Genomic DNA, 23,489 nt, shown 5'->3' with positions numbered 1-23,489 from the left:
TCCTAAATAGAAACACTTTCCTTGATAAAGGGCCATTTTAACAATGTTGTCCAAGTACTTAGCCTTCCCTGGGAACAGAAGGCCCTGGTATGCAGAGGTAGGCATCAGCAGATCTCAGCAGATGGATTTGCTTGATATTTCCTTCTTGTTTGCAAGTTGAAACCAGTTGGCCAACTGGGTGAGGTTGAAGTGTTGGGAAGAGTGATTGATGTAGACTGAAATTTTCATGTTCTGGGGAGAAGCATGCTAGATAGGAGGGCTGGCTCTGCTTTGCATGCATTCATGAATTGTACACAGAGATAAGGAGTTAGTAGAGGTGGAATTATCTCTCATGGCACATTAGATTTCATTTTAATCACACTCACAACAATAGGTACACTAAAGGCAGAGGGATTGTTTTCAGTAAGAAAATCCAGGATCCAGGGCAAAGGTTTTGGTGAACAGGTAAATGCCAGTATTGAGTCCTAATACTTTGATTTTCAGGCCCTCTGGTGTGTTTCTATATCCTAGCGTAACTTTGCCCCATTCAGGCACTTCTATTTTAGGCTCCCCACAGAGCACCACATTGGACAGGACTCCTTTGCAAACCTGCACAATGGTTCTCCTGCCACCCTGGGCTGTTCCTCCCCTTCCCATCTCCCTAGGCCTTCCCTATATTTCTCTGCTGGATACACCCATGGTGAGTCACCCCTCTTGGGAGGCCTGGGAACCTGGGCCTCCTGGCTTCACCCTTTGAGCCTGAGCTGATCTCATTCTATTCCTTTCATCTTTCTCTCTGTATCTTACTCTTCTAGGAATGAAGAGCCTTTGCGGTGAGGTCTAAAGGACAAGGCTCAGGACTCTAGGTTCCGGCCTCTCCCTCCTCTTCTCTTACTGGTGATCCTGGGCTAGTCTCTCAGGTGTCCACCAGAGGGGCAGGAGGCTGAGTCTCATAATTTTGTATGTATTTCTCACTGATTTTAAGGCAGTGCAGGTACATTGTGTGCTTATTATGGGTTTGTGGATTGATTCCTTGAATATCACCAGTATTTGTAACTTAGAGCACTGCCAAGACTTTCTGTTTCCAAGGGAAACTTTCTGTTTCCAGCATATGGACACATTCTCACTAGTTAAAGGTACCATATTAAACTAATGTTTTAACATACAGTGTGAGTGGCAAAGCCAACTGTTTTTTCCAGCCACGAAGCAGTGATACTTGGAGTGACTTTGCATTGCCAGGGGAGATGATGAAGTGAAAAAGCCAAGGTGAAAATGTGTTTGCCATTAAACTTGCATGGAATTGGAAATATTTATACAGATGGGCACTTGCCTGGACTATTAGCAAGATTCCTGGATATTGCTTTGTGGTCAGTGTGACTTTATGGTTATTGTCACATTTTCATTTTTTATGCAGAATGATGATAGATAATATCAATGTTACACAAAACAGCAACTCATTGTTTTTAGACTCTTATTTAGCACCTAGAGCATGCAAAGATATTCTTAAATACTGGTGGGGAATGGGACTCTGAGGGGAGATGAGATAAAACATGCCCCTTACTGCTTTGAATCATACTTAGGTATCTGCCATTTGATATTGCCATACAGAGATGAGGGGGCGGGGACTCAAATATGCCCTGGATGGAGGAGGAAGTAGTATCAAAAATTGTTTTCTGGCATTGAAGTCAGGAGAAAGCTATGTGGAGTGGGGGCTGTGGTGACATCATTGGAGCAGATGCCAGAGCAATGGCGTTGTAAGGAGAGAGGAGGTAAGGTGACCTGGAGGAAGGGAGAACCAATTCGCTGTTGAGGAAAGAAGTCCTGTATTTGGGAAGAGGCAAGGAGCAATTTGGCTTGGCTTTCCTTTCGCAGTGTGGAAGAAGGTGAGGCTGGCTTCTGATGTAATCTCAAAAGGCTGGGTTCTTCTGGAGTAAGAAAGATTGATTTTGAACTGTTTGATAAGATGAAACAGATTTAGTTGATTGTGTCACTGCTGGACGGGGTTGAGATTAGAACAGCACAATTTTAAATGGTGAAACAAAACACAGTTCACAGGGCTTTAAAACATCCCTATTATTTGTCTCTTCAAGGTTGTGGCTATGGGAGAAGAGCTGGGCAAATGGAGAGTGTAAAGAAGTGGATCAGATTGTGTTTGATCTGTACAGTGGGGGAGGGGGTAGGGATGCGGGACAAGGTTGGTCATCTGCAAATGCAGTGCTCCCAGCGAGGTGGAAAGACATCTTGAAAGAACAATCCAATGAAAGCTTACTGGGCCTCTGTCATTGAGATTTCCCAAACATCAGAACCAATGTGAGGCTCCACTTTCCTTTTGCTGAGGAGTAGAGGGTTTAATAAGTAAGTGGAATTTAATCTACACTTTGTACATAGAAACTGTTCTGCCACTCTAACTTGCTGGTCCTCTGTTTTGTTTTTGTTCTTGTTTGGCATTTTTATTCCTTCATTATTTACAGCAGTGGCTAGAATTCTGCCAAGCCTGCTTTGTTAATTCTCAGGCTGAAGGATACTGTTGAGACCCTCTTCTGAGTCAAGTAGAAGTTGGAGCTTTCTGGCTCCATTGAGGAAGACTCTAGTTTGTCTGTCTTTGCAAGAAATCTCTCAAATTGAGGCTTCATCTGACTTGGCTTCTGCAAAGATTTTGGATTAAGACTGAACTATGGGTCTCTGGGATCCTCTCGGTCAGTACTACCTAATAGAAGCAGACTGTAAGCTGCTTGTACAATTGGCAAATTTTCTAATATCCACATTTTAAAAAAGTGAAAGAAACAGGTAAAATTAAATCGCATTTTATTTAATGTAGAATATTCAACATGCACCTATATAATCAGTATATAAGGTTTTGCTTTCTTTTTTCTCCATACTAAGTCTTCAAAATCCAGAGTATCCTTTATACTTATGGCATGTGTCAGTTTGGACTGGCCATGTTTCAAATGTTTTGGAGCCACATGAGGCTAGTGGCTAGTATACTGGACAGTTGAGCTATAGAACAAGACTTTATAAAAAAATAGTCTTTATTTTTTTTTTTTTAGGGCAGTTTTATAATCACAGCAAAGCTGAGCAAAGAGTGTAGGGAGCTCCCAAATCCATAGTCCCCCCTCCTCCCCACAGGCACAGCCTGCCCTCTTTTGGCATCTTACACCACAGTGGTAGGTTTGCTAGAATCAGTGAACCTACACTGACCTGTCTTTAAAACCCAAAGTCCATAGTTTATGTTACAGTCCACCCTTTGTCTTGTTCCTTCTGTGGGCTGTGACAAATGTAGCATGGCATGTGTCCGCCATTACAGTGTCTAACAGAATAATTCCATGGCCTTAACAGTTTTCTGCATTCTACCTCTTCATCCCTTCCTTCCCCCAACTCCTGGCAACCACTCATCTTTGTACTGTCTCCACAGTTTTAACCTTTTCCAGAACATCATCAAGATGGAATTATAACAGTTGTAGTCTTTTCAGATTGTCTTCTTTCACTTAGTAATAGGCACTTAGAGTTCCTTGATGTCTTCATGGTTCAATAGCTCATTCCTCTAGAGCACTGAGTACTATTCCATCTTCAAGATGGCCCACAGTGTGTTTATAGAGCTGAACTTTTTACAAACCAGAACTGTACCCCAGTGCAGAGACACACTGGGGAGAGGAGGCAGTGAGAGGGTCGAGGAGTGGGACAGTGGGAATGGCTGTGATTGCCTTCTTCGCTTGACTTGAAAAGCTTGTGTGGGCATCAGGAGGGGAGGAGTGGTCTAGGAGAGCTCTGAATGAAAATCTTGCAGAAATACATGGATCACCACAAAGACAGGTGAATCCTCTCCTCTGTACTCCTCCACTCTCCCCACAGAGGGCCTGGAATCTGCTTAGTCCAAAATGCTCCTGCAAGTTGATCAATGTCTATGTCAAGTACTCTCTCCAAACTGGTTTTATGAAAATATTTAGACTAAGCAAGCCATTTGAAGAGACTAGAAAGCTGAATTTCCGTGTGCATCATTCCCTTGATCATAGAATATTAAGTTAAAAAAAAAAAAGAAAAAACAGAGTAGTAATTGCTGCAACTTAAATGTCATTCCTGCTTATTCCAGGATGCAGCTCTGCTCTGTTTTTATTTTGGAATGATTATGCAGAATGACCTGTCTTGTCTCAGTTGAAATAAATCCACTGCCAATCGAGCACTCCTTGTGGCAGGGGGTGGGTGTATCAATTCCAGGAACTGTCTGACTGCAAAGCCATTTGTTGCTGCCCAATTAAGTGTATTAACTGGAAGAGAAGGATGTCATTGCCACCATTTTGAATTTTAGATACAGGTTTCAATCCTCTGTGGCATGAGTTCATGTCAGAAAATCTGTGTTTGTCTTTTTTTAAATAAACAGTTTAATATCTTCTAAGCATCATTGAACTAAGGAAAGAATTGTGGACCTAGTAATTTGGGGCTCCATTTAGGAATAGGCCAACATGGAAATACTATTGGTTTCAGTTCATATTATAGTTTACAGTCCTTTCTCAAAATGTTAAATTACTTGTGAGAAACAGAAAAGTAGTGATGGGTTGACAGTTTGTCACTTTGGATGAGAAGTGGAAGACTCTGATCTAAGCCCTTTGAACAAGTTGTATTAGCTTATGAATAGATGGTTTTGCGTTCACAGGTCACTCTCCCCAGGTTCTGTTTCACTAGAACATAGCGATGTCGAGATTGGTCATCCATTCCAAACCTAAGGCATCTCTTTGAAAAAATTGTTCTAATATCTTCAGATGAAATGGTCCAAGAAGTAGAAATTAGTATCATGAATCACTGTGCTTCAGGGGAAAGAAAAGCCTCTTTGTAAAAACTTTGTTGTCCTTTTTTTTCCAGTTTCCTTCAAAATGTCTACAGTTCACGAAATCCTGTGCAAGCTCAGCTTGGAGGGTGATGTAAGTACATAATTTTTCACTTTGTGTAATTTTTCAAATTGGGTATCTCTGTAGAATGGTGCTATTTTTTCCTTCTGCATTAAAATCTTTATTGATATCAACATTAAAGTTGGACAGTATTAGGGAGATTGAGATGACTGGAATTGTATTCTGCCATTCTTATCATATCAATGGTAATCATTGTTACGATGTAAAGAATTTTTTAATGTTATGCTCCAGGATTTTACTCATATTCAGCATAAGCTTCAACCACATCAAAAAATGTTTCTGCCACTTTGGGGCTTTTCTTTTTTGGGATTCTGGGGATTGAACTCAGGGGCGTTTGACCACTGAGCCGCATCCCCAGCCCTAGTTTGTATTTTTTATTTAGAGACAGGGTCTCACTGAGTTGCTTAGGGCCTCGATTTTTGCTGAGGCTGGCTTTGAACTCAAGATCCTTCTGCCTCAGCCTCCCTAGCCTCTGGGATTACAGGCTTGTGTCACCACACCTAGCTATTTTTGGGCTTATTAAAGTGAAGTTATTCCAGACCTATACTGTTCTTTTTTTTTTTTTTTTTTTTTTTTAATTTAGCACTTGGGAAGATTTTTCTCCAAAAAAATCTGGATTTTTTTTTCTTTTTCTTAATGAAATTATAATTCACCATATTTCACTTTTTGCTTTGGCTATCATGGAGCTCAGAATTTAATTTGACTTTCACAGGAAATGTGTGACTCTGGACTTCTGATACATTTGCTTCTTCCTTTAGTCAATATCTTAAAGCTATTTATAACGTGAATAAAAGCACAAACATTTAGAATCTAGTGGTATGTACATTATGAAACGTGAGATGTCTCATAATGCAGACATCTTTCAGGCCATCTTGGCAGAATTGCCTTTTATGAAGACTCAGCTCTGACCCTAGTTTTTAGCTATATCCTGGAGACATTTCACAATGTGCTCTCATTTAAATTAAAGTTCAAAGAAGCATTTAAGAGGGCAGACAACAACTTGGGTTATGTGGTACAAATCCTCCAGATTGTGGTGCTGGCCATTAACACATTCCAATGAACATGGGCCAAGCCCAGGTAATGTGGAGGGAAAGCCTGTGCAGGGTTGTTCCTTTTGGTGTTTAAAATCTTTCCTCTTCTTGGAACTTGTGCCTGCTATTGTTGGCCACATCAGCTGCGTGTTAAGGCCCAGACAAGTCCAGGTGTTATGTAATTTGTTTCTTTAATGGATTTGCTCCTTGGATGGTTTTCAGCATCAGTTTCTTGAGAAGGCTCTTCATGTAGCCTTTGAAGTTACTCCAGTATGACACATTTCTCTGGGCACAGAATGGGACTGAAATAGAAAATGGCACATGTTACCTGGTACCCCAATGATTTAATTTTCAGACAAGTCAATTTGATAAATAATAGATTCAGTTATCTATTTAATTTTGTTTCTAGAGGTACTTTAAAATCATGTAAACCTTTTCCCCACTGACTGTTTTTTGGGACTAAGATGATGTACCTCCTGACGAAAGCTATAGGTAAGGTGGCTCAACGGCCAGGCTACCTGCCTTTCAAATAAGTACCTGATGGCACTCTTGATAAATGGGCAAATAACTGTCCTTACATTTCCACCTGAGTTCCTGTAGCTATCATAGCAAAACCGTATGTACTTCAAAAAATGCATACGGTCTTCTCATTTTCCTGCATAGTTGCTCCTTTTTTTTAAATTGAGTTAATCTTACAGGAAAGTTTAAGTAGTGAAATTAGATGAAACATGCTTTACTAATCTATTTGTGTTCCAGAATTTTAAATATTAACTGGATTTACTGTTTGTCCAAGATGCTTCTTCCAAGTGTATTTTGTCTAATCCTGAACTTAGATTCCTAATGTGTCATGGGAGGCAGCTAAGAGGGTGGCATCTCAGTTGCTCATCTGAGTAACCTCACTGCTGATAAAGTTAACTGGTGCTGGTGTTGGCATGGTTCATGATGCGATGGCCGTGGGTGGAGAGGTAGGCAGGACGCCTCTGTATGTTGATCGTTCATGGAAACTGCACCAAGGCCCTGTCATCCCATTATGTGGGCAGTGTGTCCTAGGGAGGGGGTGGCAAGGGAATTGTAAGATGGGGAGCTTTGGCGTGGAAGGTAGGGCCATTGGTGGAGGGCTCTGTGGCCATCAGCTGACCAAAGCCACAACGTCTGTCCTCTTCGTGTGTGCTTTGGGACTAGGTTGCATTTCAAAGAAGGAAGGAAATTAAATCCTGGAAAAGGAGAACTGATGGAGGAGCAGGCCATAGTCCTTCCCTCAGTCTGGGGTGGGGTGGGGGTGGGTAGGGAGAGATCTGCCATCCATCAGTTCAGGGAGAGTCATGGGCTTTGAAAAATGTTGGAAAAGGAAGAGGGGATGATGGCTTAAAAGGCAATAAGAAAAAAAATGCTAGGCAGAGTGGTAGGCAGAGCAGACAGTGGGGAGGCGGAGGAGGAACACTGAGACGAAGGAGAGAGAGAAGCAAGAACTTGGCAAGCCAAAGAGGATGTGGGCCGGCTTGCCAGACCACCTTTGTGCCACAGTGGTGTTCAAAGCGTGGGGGTGGTAGAGGAAGATGCTTTTCTTGCTTATCTGATAAGAGACTCCTGGGAAGGCATTTTATATTTGCCTTTTAAAGAACTGGGAGCTCAGCAATCTAGGTCCAAAAGACACGCATGTGCCTGTACCAAAAACTTGCAAGACACACTTGTTGTTTGGGCTTATTCATTTTCAGCTTATTTTGAGTTTTTGCTAGGTTAGTTTAATGTCTTCTGAGCCTTCCAGAATAAATGCCGGTCTCAGGTTCCCAGCTTGGCCTAGTCTGCCTTTGAGATCTTACTCCTGGTAAGATGGCAAATGGAGATACAGACAGCGTATTCTAAACTGGCTAAACCTTGGAGGAGGGAATTCTTATTAGAAAAAATGAACTTTGTTATCCAGTACGTGGTATCACAGCACGACTTTCCTCCATACCTAGTAGAAGAAGGATTTGAATCATTAAAAGAAACAAGAGTAAAAACATCTGTTTTAGGAATTGTTATCTCAGCAGGAGGATTTTAAATGTGTGTTATTTGAGTGTGTTTGTGTTTTAATCTCAGCAATCTACACCCGCAAGCGCCTATGGGTCCGTCAAAGCCTACACCAACTTCGATGCCGAGCGGGATGCTCTGAACATTGAGACGGCCATCAAGACCAAAGGTAGGCAACGCATTTGCCCTCTCGGCAGGGTCTCACCAAGGCATTCTGAGTCGCCTCTTGATTCTCTGCAAACCTGCTCAGCCCGCATCCCCAACTCTGCTCCTTCTTTCCTTCCTTCCCCACTCCCCCTTTTTGGAGAGGAATGCTATGACATGAGGTGATGTGTAACCAAATATAATGATTAAAGGGAAACCCGTTAAGAGTCAGGGCTGGTCCAGGATGTGGGCTTTGGGCTGGGGGCTTCACTTTGAGTCCCAGTCCCTTTTTCATAAGGAAGGAGCTTGTCAGGGGGTCCCTAAGGGCCTTTCTTGTTCTGATTCCCTTGCCTTTCTTTATAATTGTTGGGGAAATGCTGCAAAGACTTCACAGCTTGGCTCTTAGGTGGATGTAATGAGTGAACAATCCGGGCTTCTTTCTCTCCCTGTGAGGGACACTCATCCTCAGACCTGCAGCTCGGGTTAGAAGGGCTGTCTGACTAAGAGCATGCCCTTGAGTTCCAGGATGAGTAGGAGGGGACCAGGCCATGTAAGAGCCTCCTTTTCGAAACAAAACAAATAAAGCACTTAATTGGTTGGAGTTGAGCAAGAACTCTGGTCATCCTGTTGTTTCCTGACCTGCAAAAGTGCATGTTCAGACTTTCCTGCTTATGCTAATGAATGAACCACTGGGGACTGGCCCATCCTGTGAACCCTTCGAAGTAGTAGTTATTGTGAGAATTTTTATGATTCCCCTCCCTGCTTTGGACAAAGCACTTCCTTCTACCATGAGGCTACATGGAAGTGTAGATGAGACCCAGCAGTTAGAGCAGCTGCTGGTCCACAGCCCTGCTAAATAGCCATGTCACATTTCCGTCTAAGGAGAGAGGGTTTTAAGTTACTGACCCATAATTCACAGCAGGAAGACTGCTTCCTCATGGAAGGACTAAGAAACAGCAACCAGGAGGATCTGGGTACCTTGAACTGGGGCGACAGGCATTAGTTATTGCCCTGTATACTTGCCACCGTGCCTTTCACTATCAGAACTGCCTGATGTTGGAGGATGAATTATATGCGGCTGTTCCTAAGACCCTTGGAGAAACTGGTGACTTTGTTCTGAGAGACAGAAAGAACAGTAGAAAGGGTCATTGGTGTCCTGTGGCTCTAACAAGATGTAAGGGGGTACATCATCTGCCTCTTCAGCATCCTTTTGTTCGTTGTGGGGACACTATGGGATACCCTTACTTAGAGTGGCTTCCAGGACAGGTGAAAGGAGAATAGTAGGATCCTAATTAGATCTTTAAAAAGTCATTCTTCTTTTTGCTTTAAAATAACCCTTCTTGTCAAGAGTCACTAATCAGAAACTTTAAATCCGCAGGGCTACCTCACTATAGTCTGTTTTTGTCGCATTGGCACATTGTGGATGAGAGTATGTGCGGTCCTGGGTTCAAGTCCAGCCTCTGCTGCTCACTAGTGATCTGACTGAGCAAACACTGGACTTGCTTCAGAGTCGATTCCTTACTGTAGAACAGCTGAAGCTCCCACCCCCAGGGCTGTTGTGAAATCTCAAGCACTAAGTGTGGTGCCTGACTTAGAGAGTGCGAGATACGTTTCTTAAACCTGTGGACAGAAACACACATGGCCTGCTTTCCTAACATTCATCCTCTTTCACTGTTGGGTGTGCCTAGGTTCTTGTGGTTTCCCAACTTGCTGTTGCAGAAACACCCTTGAAGTTTAACAGTTAACTCATTTGACAAAGATGGTGCCTTTTTACAAGCTTGGGATAAAGGGTGCTTTTATCCTTGCATGAGAAAGCCTTCAGCCCACTGGAATGTAAGGATTGCGCAAATGAACTCTGGTCACAGCTGAAACTCTCTTGTTAATAAGAATACCTTCAGGCCGTTTCTGGGTTACTAGGAAAATACTGTCGTCCTCTGTAGAAATGTCTGGAGGGCTGAGATGTGGATTCCTGCATTCCAGTTTGGTCCGAAGCAGCTGATCATCATCAGTTATTTATTGAATGCTCCTGGTGGGCAGACACTGCCCTTCAGGCACATTCAGCTTAGGTGAGCTTTGGAGTCATTTGGATGGAATGTCCCAGTTTATAGGTGACATAGTTCAGGATGGACATGCTCCACGTCTCTTGGCCTTGGGTTCATCCTGGGATTTCAACACCGCTCTGCCTAGCCCTGGGCATGTGTTCTTAGGCATTACCATGATTTGGCACCCAGCTGTTGGGGTCAGATTTTTTTCTTTGTCTTCCTCTATTTTCAGGCATGAAAAACATGATCCTGTAGTCATTCGATAAGTTTTACACTTGTGGTCCAATTTTAGTTTAGGTACCGTCTCTCTCTCTTTTTTTTTTTCCCCCAGATTTAATGTTTAGTAACTTTCATGTAGAACCACTTTTTAATTATTTACTTATTTATTTTTGGTGCCTAGTGGTTTTAGAGAGTAACTGTTTCCTTAAGTCCATTTAGTCCTTTAGAATAATTCCTATATTGGCAGTAGGTTTTTGGTTTTTTTTTTAACCTTAGATCTATCAAGCTACCTGGGAGTCTGAGGAAGGAAAATCACAATTTTGAAGTCAGTCTGGGCAACTTAGTGAAGCACTGTCTCAAAAAGGGCTGGGGACATAGCCCAGTGGTAAAGTACTTGTCCAATCCCCAGAACCACTCTACACACAAGCATTAGTGACTGATACATAAAATGAAGAATTAATTCATTTTCTTTCTTGTCTTTTCAGTATATTCTCTATTTTCCAGATATTCTCTGACATGTATCATCTTCCAGTGGAAGGCAGTAAACTTAATTAAAAACTAAAATGATTTTGTTTTCCAGTGCATGGGATTTTACCATTTTGTTTCTTTCTCCTCCCCCTGATGTTTTTTTTAGATAACTAACACCATTTAGAAAATGAGTTAATTGTGATCTTACTGTAATTAAGAAGTTCCTACCACACCTTGACCCACTTCAAACTCTATGTGGTGTTGGCCTTTCCTTAACATCAAAGGGTACAGAGTGTAAAACCTCAAATGCTGATACAACAAACATAAGTCCAATGACCAAAAGATAAGTATCTGCACCTCCTTCTCTCCTAGATAAGGTAGGCTGTGTGCCTGCCACCTGTAGAGCCGGAAGGGACATTTCAGCTCCATCTGATGTTCCCTATCATCTGTGTGCTCTGGGAGGGAGAGCTGGGAGCAGGTCACCTGTGGCAGATTACTTAATGTGTTGCCATTGAACACAAGGACTGTAAGCAGGAGCAATGCTAGGAGGGGCAGAGCCTTCCGAGATCTGTGGGCTGGCTCTGCCTAGAGTTGCCTGAAAGTCCAGGGGAAGCTCTTACCCTCCCCCCTCCCCAGCCCCGCTGGGTCTCACCTGTGGGCTGTGTTGGCAGCTGTCTTTTAATGGGCCCCTCTGCCACACCCAATGCACATTCTTTTTCTAGCTTCATCTTGAGCTCTAGCGGATGCCCCCAACAGATGGGCCTCTGCCTTGGCTCCTGCAGGACTGCGGGCACGGCCCCTTCCTCCGCCTCCTGACACCCACACAGCTGCTGCTCACCTCTCTGGCCTGAGTGCTGCTAGTTGTTCTTCAGGCCTTCTCTGGGGAGGCAGCAGAGTCAGTGATTCCTTGATGTGCTTCTTCTTTCTACTTTACATCCTCATTTATGGCTCTTGTCACATCGTGTTGTCATATTTACCTCTGCATTTGTCTCTCTTTAAGGGCAAGGATTTTATTTCATAAAAACTTTTCAATGCCCAGGCTCTTGGATTATGTGAGATGGTAAAACTTTAACCCCAATAGTAGTCAAAAAGTGTCCATTTACCAGTGCACACAGGTGAATGTGGGTGAGCAGGGACACCTGAGAGAGCAAAGGTTGTTCCAGAGTCTAGATGATATCCAGGAAGGATAATAGTCCCCCAGTGAGCTCGGGTCTGTTTTTAGGGTCTGAATTCCATTCTTGATCCTAAGTCGGCTTTGTTTGTGGTTTGAAAGGATTTGATTGTGTCACCTAAGCCAAAGCATGGTTGTTCTGTGTGTGCTCTGGCTTGAGGTAGACTATGCAATTACTTATGTTAATTCACGTCTAGTTAGAAACTGAGTTAAGCCATGCAAAAGTAGTAATATTGCTTAATTAACAAGAGGTTTCTGAGATTTAATCTGTAGGAGTCTCTTGGTCTACATTGGCCTTGGGTTAAATATATACTGTGGAGTGTACAACACAGCTGTGAATGGTTTACCATATGGGTCCAAATAAGTAGAAAGGAAAGTCAGCTAAATTAGAAAAGGATGAATCTAGACTACATAAAATAGGTTGTAATTAGCAGCAGCACAACCCCCGAGTTAGTGTAAGTGCCAATAAACTGGCACAGCTTTGGTCTCTCTGGAAGGGGAGGGTGATGAATTGCTCTATTATTATTGCCACTTTTGAATTTAGCAGTATTTGTGTTCTCCGGAAGGGGTGCAAAAGCGGGTGATTTCCCCCCACCCTTCTCATAAGCACAAATATAGAAGCATAACTGTGGCAAGTTTTTGCACTTATTTTCTTCTTATACTTTCAAAATAGAACTGCTTAAGATTTCCAGCATGGTCAAAAGAGTAATAGCCCATGCACTGGACAGTGAGCCAGCACCTGTATTTTGGGTTTCATCTGCACACCTGGAGCTATTCATTCCTTTAGCTGAGCACAGCATCGAGGCATATATTCTCTTGAGGGTACCAGGAGGCAGGTTGGCTGGGAAAAGAGCCTTTCACCACCTGTAAGATCAGGGTGATGAGGAGCCAGACCTAGGAGAGCCAGCCGTGGGAGTGAGAGCCCAGTGTGGCCCAGTACATTCTCTCCTTTTGGAAGGAGCTGCCAGAAGTCCAACCTTCCCCATTACTGAGGCCTTCGTCTTCACGTTCAAATTTACTTTAGACCCAGTTCCCATCTCACAGCAGTGGTGGGAGCCTGAGGCCAGTTTGAATCCTAGGCACCTTTACTCTGTGAGCACAGAGTTCCTTTGTAATGGTATTTGTCTGCATAGCGTGTAGGTGCCAGACCCAAGCCAGGTGGCTATATAACACACAGGGAAAAGAGTCCCCTGTCCTCCTAATTGTTGGCGTCAGCTTTCATTGCTGCCTCTCCTGGCTGCTTTTTCCTTTGTGAGAGCTGTAACTTCTTTTCCCTGCAGAAATCCCAATACTGGCTTCACCCAGGGACTCTGAAAGTAACCAGACTCTTACTGGGGTCAGCAACTCTGAGTAACCCCGAGTTAAGGGCGGGCCTGCTGTGTTCCCTGGCTCCTGCTTTTTTTCCCCTTTTCCTTTTCATGAGAGAGCTAGAGCAGCAGAGCACAGGATGGTGCATGTATTTTATGTGTGTTCCTTCATTTATAATTTGAATCTCTTGCTTTTGTTTTCCTACTGGTCCTGGGAAGCAGACAGGGTTCTTCTAGATCATTCAAGTATCCAGTGGTATTACCAAGTAGATGATGTCTTAGCTCCTATCTAAGGAGCTCAGCTGAGGTGGGATCAGAGCAAAATGGCAATAGAACACATTTTATTTCTGCACCAAAATTTCTTGGGCACTTAGCTCAACTAGACTTTTCCTGAGTTGGGACTGTGTCCCCAGCTCTGCCAGACTTGGCAGAGGCCCAGGGCTCTCCCATTCTCGCCCTGTCTGGTGTTTGTTTTCTCTCCCATCCCTCAGGCAGCTGTCAGAGTTTATCCTGTAACTGGATTATTCATCTATGTGAGCTAATGGCAAAATTGTTCCCCATCTCCTCTATACCCTATATATTTGTAGACAACCCCTTCCCCAAATTGAATGCTCGCAGGAGCCAGAGAATACAGTCGACACGTCGCCATTCATTCACTCAGTCTTTTTTTTAAATATTTATTTTTTAGTCAGACACAATAGTTTTATTTTGTTTATTTTTATGTGATGCTGAGGATTGAACCCAGGGCCTCGAAAGTGCTAGGCAAGCGCTCTACTGCTGAGCCACAACCCCAGCCCTCAACTAGTCTTTTCTGCATCCTGGAAAAATAAGTATTTTTGTCGTCACTGTCCCAGAGTGAGAATTCTGGGAAAAGGGAGGGAGACTGTGCCCCAGGATCTTGCCAGTCTTTGTCCTGTGTGCTTCCCAGAGCGCTACATCTGTCTCTGCTGCTTATTCAGAGTTCTCTCCTTTTATCTGTTGCCCCTCCTGGTTGGATCCTCTAAGTTCCATTTTGCCAAATGATTGAGAGGGCAGGAATTCCAGGCTTCCTAGCACCAGGGCTGATGGCAGGAAGGTTCTTTTGGGCAATGATGTATGTATTTTGGGTCAGGGGCTTCTCTATCCTAAAACCACACCCGTAGATGGATGAGTAGCCAGCATAAACAAGCTTAGTGCAAAAGATCGCCTCCCTCCACCAAGTTCTTAATGGCTATATCTTGAAGAGAGTGTTCTAGCCCCTCTGTTGAAAAAAACTCAATTGGGTTATTTCTTCAGTAGCTACGCATTGTTACTGCATGTCAAATTATCACCTACAGGTTGCTAACTGTGAGTGCATTTGTATGACTAAATAGTTCTCTACATGTACAGACATATTACCATTCCCAGTCCTTTCTTAGGACCTAGATAGAGGAGTGCGATATGAAGAAGTATCATAAGTATAATTTCAAAAAGGTACAGACATGACTCATAAATATAGGATAAACCTACGTTGAGCATTAGCAACAGGGATAATAATCACATCCATTTCATGTGCATGTAAGAAAAATGACAGGATATGTGCAAAGCACTTAGTACAATGCCTGGCACACAGTAGGTGCACAGGGGAAGGTTGCTGTTCTAATGAGTAAAACATGTTCATGTGAATATATCCTTGGATCTGTGGTCTGCCCTCTTGGTGTGGCATGCCTCTGACCTTAATATAAAGATGATATCTTCCAAAATTTGATACCACTCTGCCTAGAAATCTGAGCTGAATCATGATTTCTCCCATGATCTAGATAAGGAGAGAATCTGGGCAATTTTCCTTTACTTTTCAACCCATCACCACCACCCTACGGGCTCCTGAGCCCTTCATCAAACACAAATGAAACCCATTTTCTTTGTGCAGTCAGTGTGTCTCCACAGCTGTGAGTCAGCATCCTGTTCCAAATGGCTGTTGGTTCATTGCCATGAACAATAAAGACACACATTTTCCATGGAGCTGACTTGGGGTTTCTACCCACAGCGAGGAGGAGGAAACTCCAGGAGGCAGATTTTGTGGTTTTTGGACTCAGCCATCATTTTAGACTGCAAGTCTTCTTTGTCTTGAAAAATGTGGTGGGTGACTGAAGACACCCAGGACCCCAAAGCTGGCTGCTTGAGCCCGCTGACAGCGGTGCCTTCCTGTAGCCTTCAATGCAGGATGATTACTTCAGGTCCACTGGCATTTAGAATAGTGACTGACCTTTGGAGTCCCCCAACTGGAGTGTTGAAAACGCTGTAGTTAACTGACTAGATTAGCTGACTATTTTCATTCAAGGAGTAGATGCTTTTTAAAAACCTCCTTGTTCTATTTCCCATCAGGAGCCAAATGAGTACATTTGTGTTTTGTCTCCTCACCAGTGTTGCAAAAGCTTAACTTCTATTTGTTTAGTTCTTTTAAAAAATTATTCTTTTTAAATATACATGACAGGAGAGTGTATTTTGACATACATACATGGAGGATAACTTACCTTTCTTGAGCTCGTACATGATGTGGAGCTACACTGGTGGTGTATTCATATATGAACATAGGAAAGTTATGTCCAGTTCATTCTACTGTCTCTTGTTCCATCATTCACTTCCCTTCATTCCCCTTTGTCTAATCCAGTGAACTCCTATTCCTCCCTCCTTCATTTTTATTAGTTTTTGAAAAATACATTTTAAAAAGTCTGCCTGAATCCCAGCATTCAGCATGTCATCCTCTACCTTTTGTGGAATTCTCCCCCACATCGCTATTCCCCAGTGTAAGCCTTCGCGTAGAGGACTTTGTGACCACCTGTATCAAACACAGGGGGATAGGATGGAAAAGAAAGCCTTGTTCAGATTTGTTTCTTCTTCAAGAAGTTTTGCCCTACCCACCCAGTTTCTGTTAGTCCCTAAATCCTTCTGACCAGCAAACCCTTTCCTAAGCACTGGAAAATGAGAAGTCAGAAGATACAGATTCAGAGGCCGAGCCTCTTCTCACAGGTATCTGCAGCTGTGTTCACTGTAGAGCTTTCCCTGCTCCAGGCACCGGCCGTGTGCTGTTGGTGGTTGTGCTGGCAGAGGTAGCTCGGCGTTCAGCTGCCTCCTTCCTGCATCTTGGGCAGCAGTGGAGAGGAACCATTTGACCCTTGGAGCTTTAACCTGTACCATCTATTTTCCACAAGAGTAAACTGCCTCATCCATTAGGATAGCAGGTCGAGGGGAAGCGGCCGTGTCCTAAAGATAAGATGGTTCAGTCCCACTGGCAGATACACGTGTTCTGGTGTTTCCGTGTAGGTCCTGCCTTTAGCAGCATTGACCAGGCAGATAATCCTGGGCTCCATGAATTTTTCCTCTTTCCAGTTCAATTGGAAACATGCAGGCAATGGTATGGGAGAAATAGCTGATGTGGGTGGAGTTTTGGGAAGGAGTCTTCCACTTGCTGAAACTCCATTTAGTTTCTTTATAGTTGCTGACATTAATTAGCATGTGTGTAATGCATTTGTGATCCCATCTCAGTGGCTGTTCGCTTGGTAAATAATTCAGGTGAATGCATTGGGATGCCTTCAGACTACAGTTGGTGCTGCCTCTTAGGTGAAATTCAGGTTAATCATCAGGGCTTTTATGGGGATTTCCAATAATTGGATTGAGTTCCAACTCTGCTGGCTGGACACTTAACTGTTATACAAAGGCAAAGAACTGTTTCACTGAGAGCAGAGAACTATACAGCAGTCTGTGAACTGAACTCTTCTTAGGTGTTTTTTTTCTTACCTGGGTTGTTTGGACAAAAACAAGCAATAATAAGGGAATGCCCTAAAATTACAGTCAGCCCCATACATCATAGAAAGAGCTGGTGGAAGTGATACAAGTCATACACAGGCTGCTTTCCAACAGCCTTCCCACTCTCCTCCCGTAGTTGTCCATCTCTGTCACTGAGTCTCACTCAAGGGTTTGCCTGGGTGTTATTGAAATGCTGCTTCTGGGGTCCTACATTCTAGATAGTCTTAATCAGTACAGCTCAAATAGGATCCAGGGGATTGAGTTTTTAATAAATATTCCTGGGGATTTCAGTGGTGGCCAGTCAGGGACCACATCTGACACAGATGTACCCTTTGCTTTTGTTTCTGAGAAAATCATGTATTATGGGTCAGTATTCTATGTTCAGTTCAGTGGCTGGTAAGTTGATTTCAGGAACTATTAGAATTGAGGTTAGAGAGTAGAATTGTGTTTCATTGTGATTCTTCATTTTCAGATATGGATAATAAAGTTAAGTATAAGGCAAAAATACATTAATAAGAGGATTACACATGTATGTAGGTAGGTGTGCGCACCACTAGTGCAGACATAAGTCCATTAAGTAGCCTCAATACCAGTTGTGTAGGCATATGACTGTAATCCCAGTACCTGGAGAGGCTGAGGCAGGAGGATGGCAAGTTTGAGACCAAACTCAGCAACTTATCAAGACTCTCAGTAATTGAGTGAGACCTTGCCTTAAAAGAAAATAAAAAGAATTGGGGATATGGCTCAGTGGTAAAATTCAATCCATGGTACCAAGGAAGTGAGTAAATGAATGAATGAATAAATAAATAAAGTAGCCTTGTAACCTTATTGAGTTTGTGATTAAAACTTCCCAGCCCATACCTAATAAAAACTAAATATAAATTTAGACATGATTCTGTTCTGTAGTGTGGAGATGGAGGTCATTGTTCATGCTCCTTCCTTTGTGTGAGTGTAGACACTGAGACCCAGGAGGACAGGTGTTTACACAAGTAACAGATGCAGAGCTGGGTCCCTGTCTCTGAGCACTGAATTCCTCATCTATAAATAGAAAGAGAAATAGCTGTGCCCACTTGGTTGTTTTGAGGATTAAGTAAGATAGCAAGTGTCAGGATATTGGGAGACAGAAAGGGAATTACATAGATATAATTCCTTGTTATTATGCATACTGTGTTTTATTCTAGAGGAAGTATTTAGAACTACATTAGGAATTTCTTGAAGTAATTTGTTGACTCTAGATCAGTAACTGCACATCATTTACTATGTACTTAAAAAATGCTTTTTGTGGTCATAGTCATCTCACTCCTAGATGATCACTATTCAAATTTTGGTATAAAGGCTTCTAGATATCTTCTTACACATGCACATGAATGTGTAAATGCCTACATAGTATTCCATTATATGAACAAGAGAACATTTAATCCATCTCTTTTGGACATAGAGGTTTTTCCCCTTTATTTTATTTTATTTTTTGATATTGCATACAAAGCTGAAATAAGCATCTTTGAAGCTGACTCCCATGCAGTGATTGGGTTTCTATGTTTACTTTGCTACTCTAAAAATCAGAACTAAAGTTATAGATGCTTCAGTTAAGATAGCAACATATTAGTATGAACTCCCTTTGAAATAAGTATATACATTTTAAAAAGTGTTGTTTTTATACCCAGAAATTCTAACTTCGTGCTTTTGGGACTAATACACTTGAGAGTAAAGGTACCACCTCTGTGAATCTGCTCATTGCTTTTGCCTCAAAATATTACATTTCTGGCCTCTGTTTCTTTCAGATTCCTCTGGTTCCCTCTGGGCCAAGCTGTTTGCATTTTGCCAGTGACCTTGTGGGCTTAGCAGTTATGTCCTATCATCCAGAATTACCTATCCAGTTGTGGCAGAGACTTTCCTTTTATTAAACAAAGTTCATAATCACTCAGGAGAGGCATGTTTCACATTCTGAATCCTTAAAATCATGCTTTCTTAAGTTAAATGGCATGTTAGGAGTATTTCTGATATAAAATTGGAAACTCGGATACCAGAAGGCATTGCTTATCTTTGTAAATACACATGTTCCAATTAAAATAGGTACTAAAATATTTTGGTGGCACTTCAAAACTCCCAATTTAGATTTAATTTAGATTAAAACACTTACTCTTTTTAATAAAGTTATAAAATTGATTATTAAAATTGCCTATTGGAGATTAAAAGCAGTGGAACGTTTATTTTCCTTACAAAACAATTTAATCTTCAATAAGTATGATTATATTAATCAATTATGCTATTAAAATACAACTGCCATATTAAATCTGACTCATTTGTCATGACAGTTTCTATAATTATAAAAATTATACCTAGCTGCTTATATAGTCATAATCCTGCAATAAATATAAATAATTGCCTCTATTAATTCATTTTTGCAGTTCCTGTCTATTAAATTCCCAGTTATATAGCAATTTGGCGACCTTCATTTAAAATCCTCCTAAATCTTTGTGTTGTTCCATTTGACTGCCAAAGCTCCACAGATGCACCTCCTACTGTTGATTCCAGAAACCAATTTAGGAATAAAATAGTTTTTAAATACAAATATTTAAAAGGTTCATTTAGGCTTGAGGTTTGAAGCTTTCAAGGAAAAAAAATGTCCTAGTATTTCAGTTTGAAAAATTCTACTTAAGACCTTTGAACTAAGCCCAAAGTACCAGAATGTATAGCTGAGTGACTATTCACAACTGTTTTTTTTCATAGGTGTGGATGAGGTCACCATCGTCAACATTTTGACTAACCGCAGCAATGCACAGAGACAGGATATCGCCTTCGCCTACCAGAGAAGGACCAAAAAGGTATGAGTAATTTCAGGGATGGAGGGCATGCCGTGTTGAATTTAATTTAATTTCCTTGGCCATTGCGTTTTCTTTTTGTGGATTATGGCTTTCACCAGCTAGGACCTTTGGAAACGCTTGCATGTCCAAGGTTTCCCTCTTATGTCCTTGTAAGGGTTACTCCTCTTGTCCATGTGGGAGCTCACACATAAAGATAACACCCTTTATTCCAACCCTCTCTTACTCCATCTCAGCCTATGTGAAAGGAACAGTTCTGGGAAGGGAAAGTTAGGAAGGAACAGAGGCTAACAGAGTGCTTACCATGTGCCAGGCACTGTGTTCAGTTCTCTTGTTTCATCTTTATGACTTCTGATGGCTCTGATATGATGTTTCTAATTTAATTTCAGGACTGTTGCCTCCACTGAGTACTGATGGTAACACATTCCTCTCATTCTTTAAAAAAAAACCACTCAAATTCTTAAGAGTTTTGCAACAAATGGGCTTCGTTGGTAGTACATTGGGTCTATTGGGTCTACCAGGCTATCTTCAGCATGCCATGCTCTACTATTTAAAGAATCTTTGTGTGCTTTTTCCCTTCATTTGTCCACTGGTGGTTAAAGAGCAACTAGCACTTGTTCATCCTTTATTTTGTTGCAGTGTTAGGAAATTTTATTTTTAAGGATGTGCTGCTTTATTTTTAACTTCTTGCTATTAAAAGCTTTTGATTTATTCTTGGACAGTGCAGTAAGAGTGGCTTCCTGCAGCTCCAGTTTGACTTAGGGCTTTTACTTATAGCTACAGTAGAGGTGAACTGGAAGGATTCTGGAAGAGAATTTCTGTTCTTGGGATTGACATGACCACCAGGGTCCTGGGAGTTGCAGGTCAAGCCTTTCTGTAGCTCCTTCCTTCACCCTCTGAAACAGTTGGAAAGGACAGAAATAGGAAAGCAGCTGGCTTCTTTCATCTCATATGCATTACAATTCTTCTTCCACTAGATTTATATTAATCTTCTGTGGTGAAGCATGGAGGGGAGTGTTTTATTTCTGCACTTTCCCCAAAGGATTTATGAGCCAGCAGAGCCAAGTTTCTGTTGGAACAGAAGGTCCACCACTTTGGACAGTAGACGAATAATTGCTCATTCAGCTGTCACTTACAGAGTGGGGTCTTGGAACACACTTGTGTATACACAAACATAGAGGCCCCAGTCTCAATTTCAAATTAGGTAGGTGGAGAATAAAGCTCTCATGTACCCTGTTGGAAGGAATGTATTACCAGAATTGTGGTGGGGTTCAGCAACTGCCCAGGCTTTGCTATGTGATTGGGACAGCTCACTGTCCTGCTGATTCTTGAGGGCTTACAGCCTTAGGCCAGGGAGAGTCATCCTTCACAGAAAGAGAGAGCCTCTGAAGGAAATCTCAGAAGCAGAGCCATCTGAGTTGTTTGCAGAGTTCTGTGGGGAGATAGACCAAGGCTGCCCAGGTGGTGAGCTTGAAGACCTGGGCGCAGCCAGCAGATGTAGAGAGGAGCTGGAGTGGAGAGAGGACTGATTTTCTGTTTCTTTCATGTTTAAGCAGATGCCAGGTGTGAGGTGTTCCTATATCAAGAATGGTTGTGTTTTATTTATCATTTTTGGAATTTTTGCTAAGTGCAGAGCCTTGTGGTGAACATTAGAAGAAACAGGAAGTTGTACGCCCATGAGGAGTTCAGAATAGACCTGGAAGAAGTCAAATAGGTGTCCAAATGCTATTCGAGGTCTGAGCAGAGAATGGGTAGTGGGGAGTGTCAAAGGTAGGCTAAGTTTGGAATCACCTAACCTCAAAGTTCCAAATTGGAAAACTGGTGTTATAATTGGGAGGTGGTGCTTTGAAAAATCTAAGTGTGTTCTTAGCACATGGGGAAGCTGGAGAAAGTAGGTGGCCAAAGCATTGGGCCTGATGATTTCTCAGACCCATGTCCATTCTAATCATCTTGACATGGATGAATGATTTGAGAAGATAATCTCTGAAGCGGGCTGCACATGACCTGCAGAGCTTGCAGGTTACCTCCACAGGCTGAACATCATCAGATTTTGAGGGCACCATTGGAAAGAAAGTAGGGAGAAAAAAGGAAAATAATAAAAAGAAAGAGGATTAAAATGGTAGAGCTAGCCATGACCCACTGCCCATGGTTTGTAGAATATTTAATCCCTGAGGAAGCATCTTTAAAAGCCATATTGAATTAGGTGCTGCCTTAGACCTCTGACTTAAAATAAGGAGTTCTTGGTGACACACAATCAAAAAACAATACACAGCAGGCAAGTGAAGGGGAGTGTGGGGGGTTTAGTTCCCACCAACACCATCCTGATTCAGTATGGACAAGTTGGTGTTTCCTCAGTAGCAGTTGAAGCGTTTTGTACAGGGAAGCTTCATAACCCCACTGCTGCCACGTTGGGGTCTGTGGTTCTTCTGGAGGTTTTCAGGCACCCTCCTTCCCCCCACTCGTAACAGCTGCAGACAGACTTTCTGTTGTAGGATCTCAGCACAAGGAGGACTCTGTCCCCAGGAGGCTGTACTCTCTAACCACCTCCTTCCTGGCAGGGGCCTCACACCAGAACCTGCCTTGTCTTCCACAGGGTATTACGGTGCCTTCATGCTCAGAGTTCTTTTCTTTTTCTTTGTTTATTTTTTGTGTGTTGTGTGTGTGTGTGTGTGTTTTTTTTTTGTCATAATCATGAACCCATTAAATGAACAGATCAATGGGCACCTCTGTGACATAAACATGCATATGTCCCTAATGCCCTCTCCTGCCCTCCCCTCTTATCTTGAAGCTTTCTGAGGAATTGCTTGCCATTCTAGTTTCCTTTTCATGATTAGGAGAAGGCAAAATCAGCCTGAGTTTTAATGGGTACAAAACCTGATAGCAAGGGTTTCTGGGTCTGACAAAGGGAATGTGGTAGAGGGAGTTTGACCTAGGACTCCAGAGTGGTCAGAGTCCTCTTACTTTTGTTTTTCTCTCCAGTTTTAAAGCGAATATTGGTTACCATGTTTGCTATGTGATTGCTGTTTTTCTAAAGGAACTTGCATCAGCACTGAAATCAGCCTTATCTGGCCACCTGGAAACTGTGATTTTGGGCCTATTGAAGACACCTGCTCAGTACGATGCTTCCGAGCTGAAAGCTTCCATGAAGGTAAACACGTGTGAGATGTTAGCTCTGTCAAATCTGCCATTAATATTTGTGAATTACAGCTATTTGAGTGTAATTAGGTGATTTTCAGTTTTGTTGAATTCTCATTTGGATTTTTTTTTTTTAATGAACTGAAGCTATAAGTTTCAGGATTTGTACCAAAAATATTTCATTTACTTTTTTTAAGACTGCAAAGAAATTTCATGATGCTGAGAAGTCAGTTACCAGCTGCTACGACTTGGCACCTGGGCGATTGGAATGCCATTTGGGAAAACTACTTCCTTGATTACACTTCCTCCTTAAGAAAGATATGTTGTGATATTAAGGAGAAAGAAGAACTCGTAGCTTTTGTTAAGCAGAGCTTGCAAATTCTGCCTGTGCATTTGTGAGCATTTCTTCCTCTGCCCTTCTCCCTGTCACGTCCCATTGTTTGTTTCAAATTCCAACAAAATCAGAACAGCATAGTACACATGAGGGGTGATTTC

General features: G+C 42.3%; 1 protein-coding gene across 1 annotated transcript in view; it reads left to right on the top strand.

Annotated features, from left to right (window-relative positions):
* Anxa2 (annexin A2) overlaps positions 1-23,489 on the top strand; it is a 40,160-nt gene that overhangs the window by 5,600 nt on the left and 11,071 nt on the right. The window contains exons 2-5 of the mRNA XM_026384799.2: positions 4,834-4,892; positions 7,991-8,090; positions 19,768-19,862; positions 22,894-23,007. Of these exons, the coding sequence (XP_026240584.1) occupies positions 4,845-4,892; positions 7,991-8,090; positions 19,768-19,862; positions 22,894-23,007 (357 nt within the window). The 5' untranslated portion in view covers positions 4,834-4,844. The remainder of the gene's footprint in view (positions 1-4,833; positions 4,893-7,990; positions 8,091-19,767; positions 19,863-22,893; positions 23,008-23,489) is intronic.

Source organism: Urocitellus parryii, chromosome 6 (assembly GCF_045843805.1).
Source record: "Urocitellus parryii isolate mUroPar1 chromosome 6, mUroPar1.hap1, whole genome shotgun sequence".
Classification (NCBI taxonomy): Eukaryota; Metazoa; Chordata; class Mammalia; order Rodentia; family Sciuridae; genus Urocitellus; species Urocitellus parryii.
This window is presented reverse-complemented; position numbering and strand designations above follow the sequence as displayed.